Genomic DNA, 2,454 nt, shown 5'->3' with positions numbered 1-2,454 from the left:
TATTGGGTGGGGGGGGTGATAGTTCTAATTAGCTTCATGGCTTTCAGTCTTCCCACAGCTGTATTTGTTTGTACAGAGAGCTGCAGGCAGTCTCTCGGGGTAGTACACATGGCCCCATATGTGCCACATTGCAGTATTATACAGGATTAAGTATAAACCTAGTGACTACGCTCGATGACTCTTCCGTGATGCATGCACAACATGCGCTTGGAGCCTCGGCTCACACGTCACACCGTTCGGTGCGCCTGCAGCGAGGTCACCGTCCTCTGACAGGCCGCGTTCTCGCGAGAGTTCGACTATCTGGACTACTGGACTATCGTTCAGGGTTACCTGAGAGGACGGGCGCTTGACGGTAAGAAGCTATTCATGTGCATATTTCTTCATGTTTAACTTTTCATGTGTAAGTTGATCATTTACATTCAATGGTGAATATATTTTGTGCACTTTGGATCGCGGAAGTGCTGGTTTTTGTTCCAGAATATGTGAACTTGTCGGTCGTTGATTCCTGTCAGAAGAATATCTCGCAAATGTTACAGTCGTTGCGCTTAAAGTTAATCAGTTTCGGTAGCGGTTTGTTTGACACATGACCGAACTGTTTTCCGAATGCTATATATAACATGTACCATGTTAGCTTGGTCTTAAGTTTAAAACACTATATTTTGACTTATCGGGTAGTGGTTGTCTAGCTAGCTAACTAACTTGAATTGACGTTATATAAGGCGCCAACTGATTTATACTAGTCAGTATTCCAAACTACACCAAAACATGTTGCGTTTGTGTGAAATGTCATTATTGTTTGTCTTTTTATCTCTTGAAGGAAGCCTGACTATTGACAACATGGCTCTCTCTCAAAATATATTGAATTGCCTAACGTTACCTAGACAGCATTTTTGGGCGTCATACGTTTCGAGCTCTCCTGAAATGCCCAAAAATGCTTTCTAAGTAGACAACTTCCTAGGTTTGTTGCACTAGCAAGGTTAAGACAGAAAAGAAGACTAACACAAACTATTTTGATTGAGTTTAGGTAGGCAGCTCACTAGGTTTAGAGGCATGGACCATGTGTTACAATCATTTGTTTTTCAGATACAGTCCTGACAAGGTAAACATGTCTCATAATGATGAAGGATATGTGGTACGGATCCGTGGTTTACCTTGGTCATGCACACAAGAGGAAGTGGCCTCCTTTTTCTCTGGTATGCAAAATCTCAAACTGAAAGCATCTTTTGTAGTGCTCTATGTGAGTTTACAGAAAAAGAGCTGCAGTTGTGTCCTTTTTTCATTTCCAGATTGTGACATTGTAGGGAAAGTGAATGGCGTGTGTTTTACCTTCTCCAAAGAGGGAAGGCCGAGTGGAGAGGCGTTTGTAGAGCTGAAGACATCAGAGGACTTTAAAAAGGCTTTGGCAAAAGATCGTAAATACATGGGTCATCGTTACATCGAAGGTACTGGACATTCCTGTCCACAATGTAGAAAAGACTAGTATGAGTTTTTGTCTTCTGTTGAACACAAAAGATGATATTTTGAAAAATTTTGACTTCCATAGGTATTTTTCTTTTCTATACTGGGTGAACCATCACTTTACCATGAATGATTGGACAATTATAGTTTTTAATGGAATATTGCGTTTAGGCATGGGCCGGTATGAGATTTTGACGGTAAGATAACCTTAAGCAAAAATATCACGGTTTCACGGTATTGTCGTTACAGCTCTAAAATGTGTTATTTTTAAATGACTGGGTAAAAAAAACTAAACTTTTTTTCCGCTGAACACAATATATTTTGTTTTTGAGCAACATACAGAATATTAGGAACAGTAGAATTTGTTTATTTTTTCTTTGATTTGTTTCCTAAAAAGAAGAAAAATAAAGACTGACATCTTTATTTAACCTAAATCTGTAATTACAGTTATTTAATTTTAGTTATACAATTCATATACATATCATTTATATCATTTCATATCATTTAGTTATATAATTTCATATACATAATTTGATTTAATAATAACCCAATTTGAAGCAAAAACAGAATGTTCTGACTAGCTTTGTGAAATTATACTACATGCCTGAACGAAACAAACAGCAGAAGCTCTGAATGAGACGCAGATTCACTTTCTGACAGTAGGAGGTGCTTCTCAATCACCAGACACAGTGTTTCCTTGGTTACCGCCAGTAAACAAAGCAGCACTGCTCTGAAACACTGCTTTAATATGAACTATACAGAGACCAGATTAAAAGAAAATACCACGTAAACTTTTCTGAAGACACTCAGTTCTCCTCAGAAACACATTCATATAAACCCCCAAATCAATATTGAGGATTTTCTTCCAATAGTTCATGCATCATGAACAGTGAGTGATCTGCCTGCTACACAGCCTGTGTTAACGGGCGTTTACAGACTTCATATTTTCACATAAATGACATTTGAAAAATGATATGCATTGCAACGCAGTTTGTG

At 38.3% G+C, this 2,454-nt stretch overlaps 2 protein-coding genes across 2 annotated transcripts in view; one reads left to right on the top strand and one right to left on the bottom strand.

Annotated features, from left to right (window-relative positions):
- Positions 1 to 305: 305 nt before the first annotated feature.
- LOC107743556 (heterogeneous nuclear ribonucleoprotein H3-like) overlaps positions 306 to 2,454 on the top strand; it is an 8,482-nt gene continuing 6,333 nt past the window's right edge. Inside the window, exon 1 of the mRNA XM_016556829.1 lies at positions 306 to 352. The gene's annotated coding sequence lies outside the window, so the exon portion shown is untranslated. The remainder of the gene's footprint in view (positions 353 to 2,454) is intronic.
- LOC107743555 (RUN and FYVE domain-containing protein 2-like) overlaps positions 1,320 to 2,454 on the bottom strand; it is a 20,736-nt gene continuing 19,601 nt past the window's right edge. The window contains exon 19 of the mRNA XM_016556828.1: positions 1,320 to 1,455. Within this exon, the coding sequence (XP_016412314.1) occupies positions 1,389 to 1,455 (67 nt within the window). The 3' untranslated portion in view covers positions 1,320 to 1,388. The remainder of the gene's footprint in view (positions 1,456 to 2,454) is intronic.

The sequence above is a fragment of the Sinocyclocheilus rhinocerous genome, unplaced genomic scaffold (genome assembly GCF_001515625.1).
Source record: "Sinocyclocheilus rhinocerous isolate Xijiao unplaced genomic scaffold, SAMN03320098_v1.1 scaffold677, whole genome shotgun sequence".
NCBI lineage: Eukaryota > Metazoa > Chordata > Actinopteri > Cypriniformes > Cyprinidae > Sinocyclocheilus > Sinocyclocheilus rhinocerous.
Note: the sequence above shows the minus strand (reverse complement) of the source record. Positions and strands in the feature narration are given on the sequence as shown.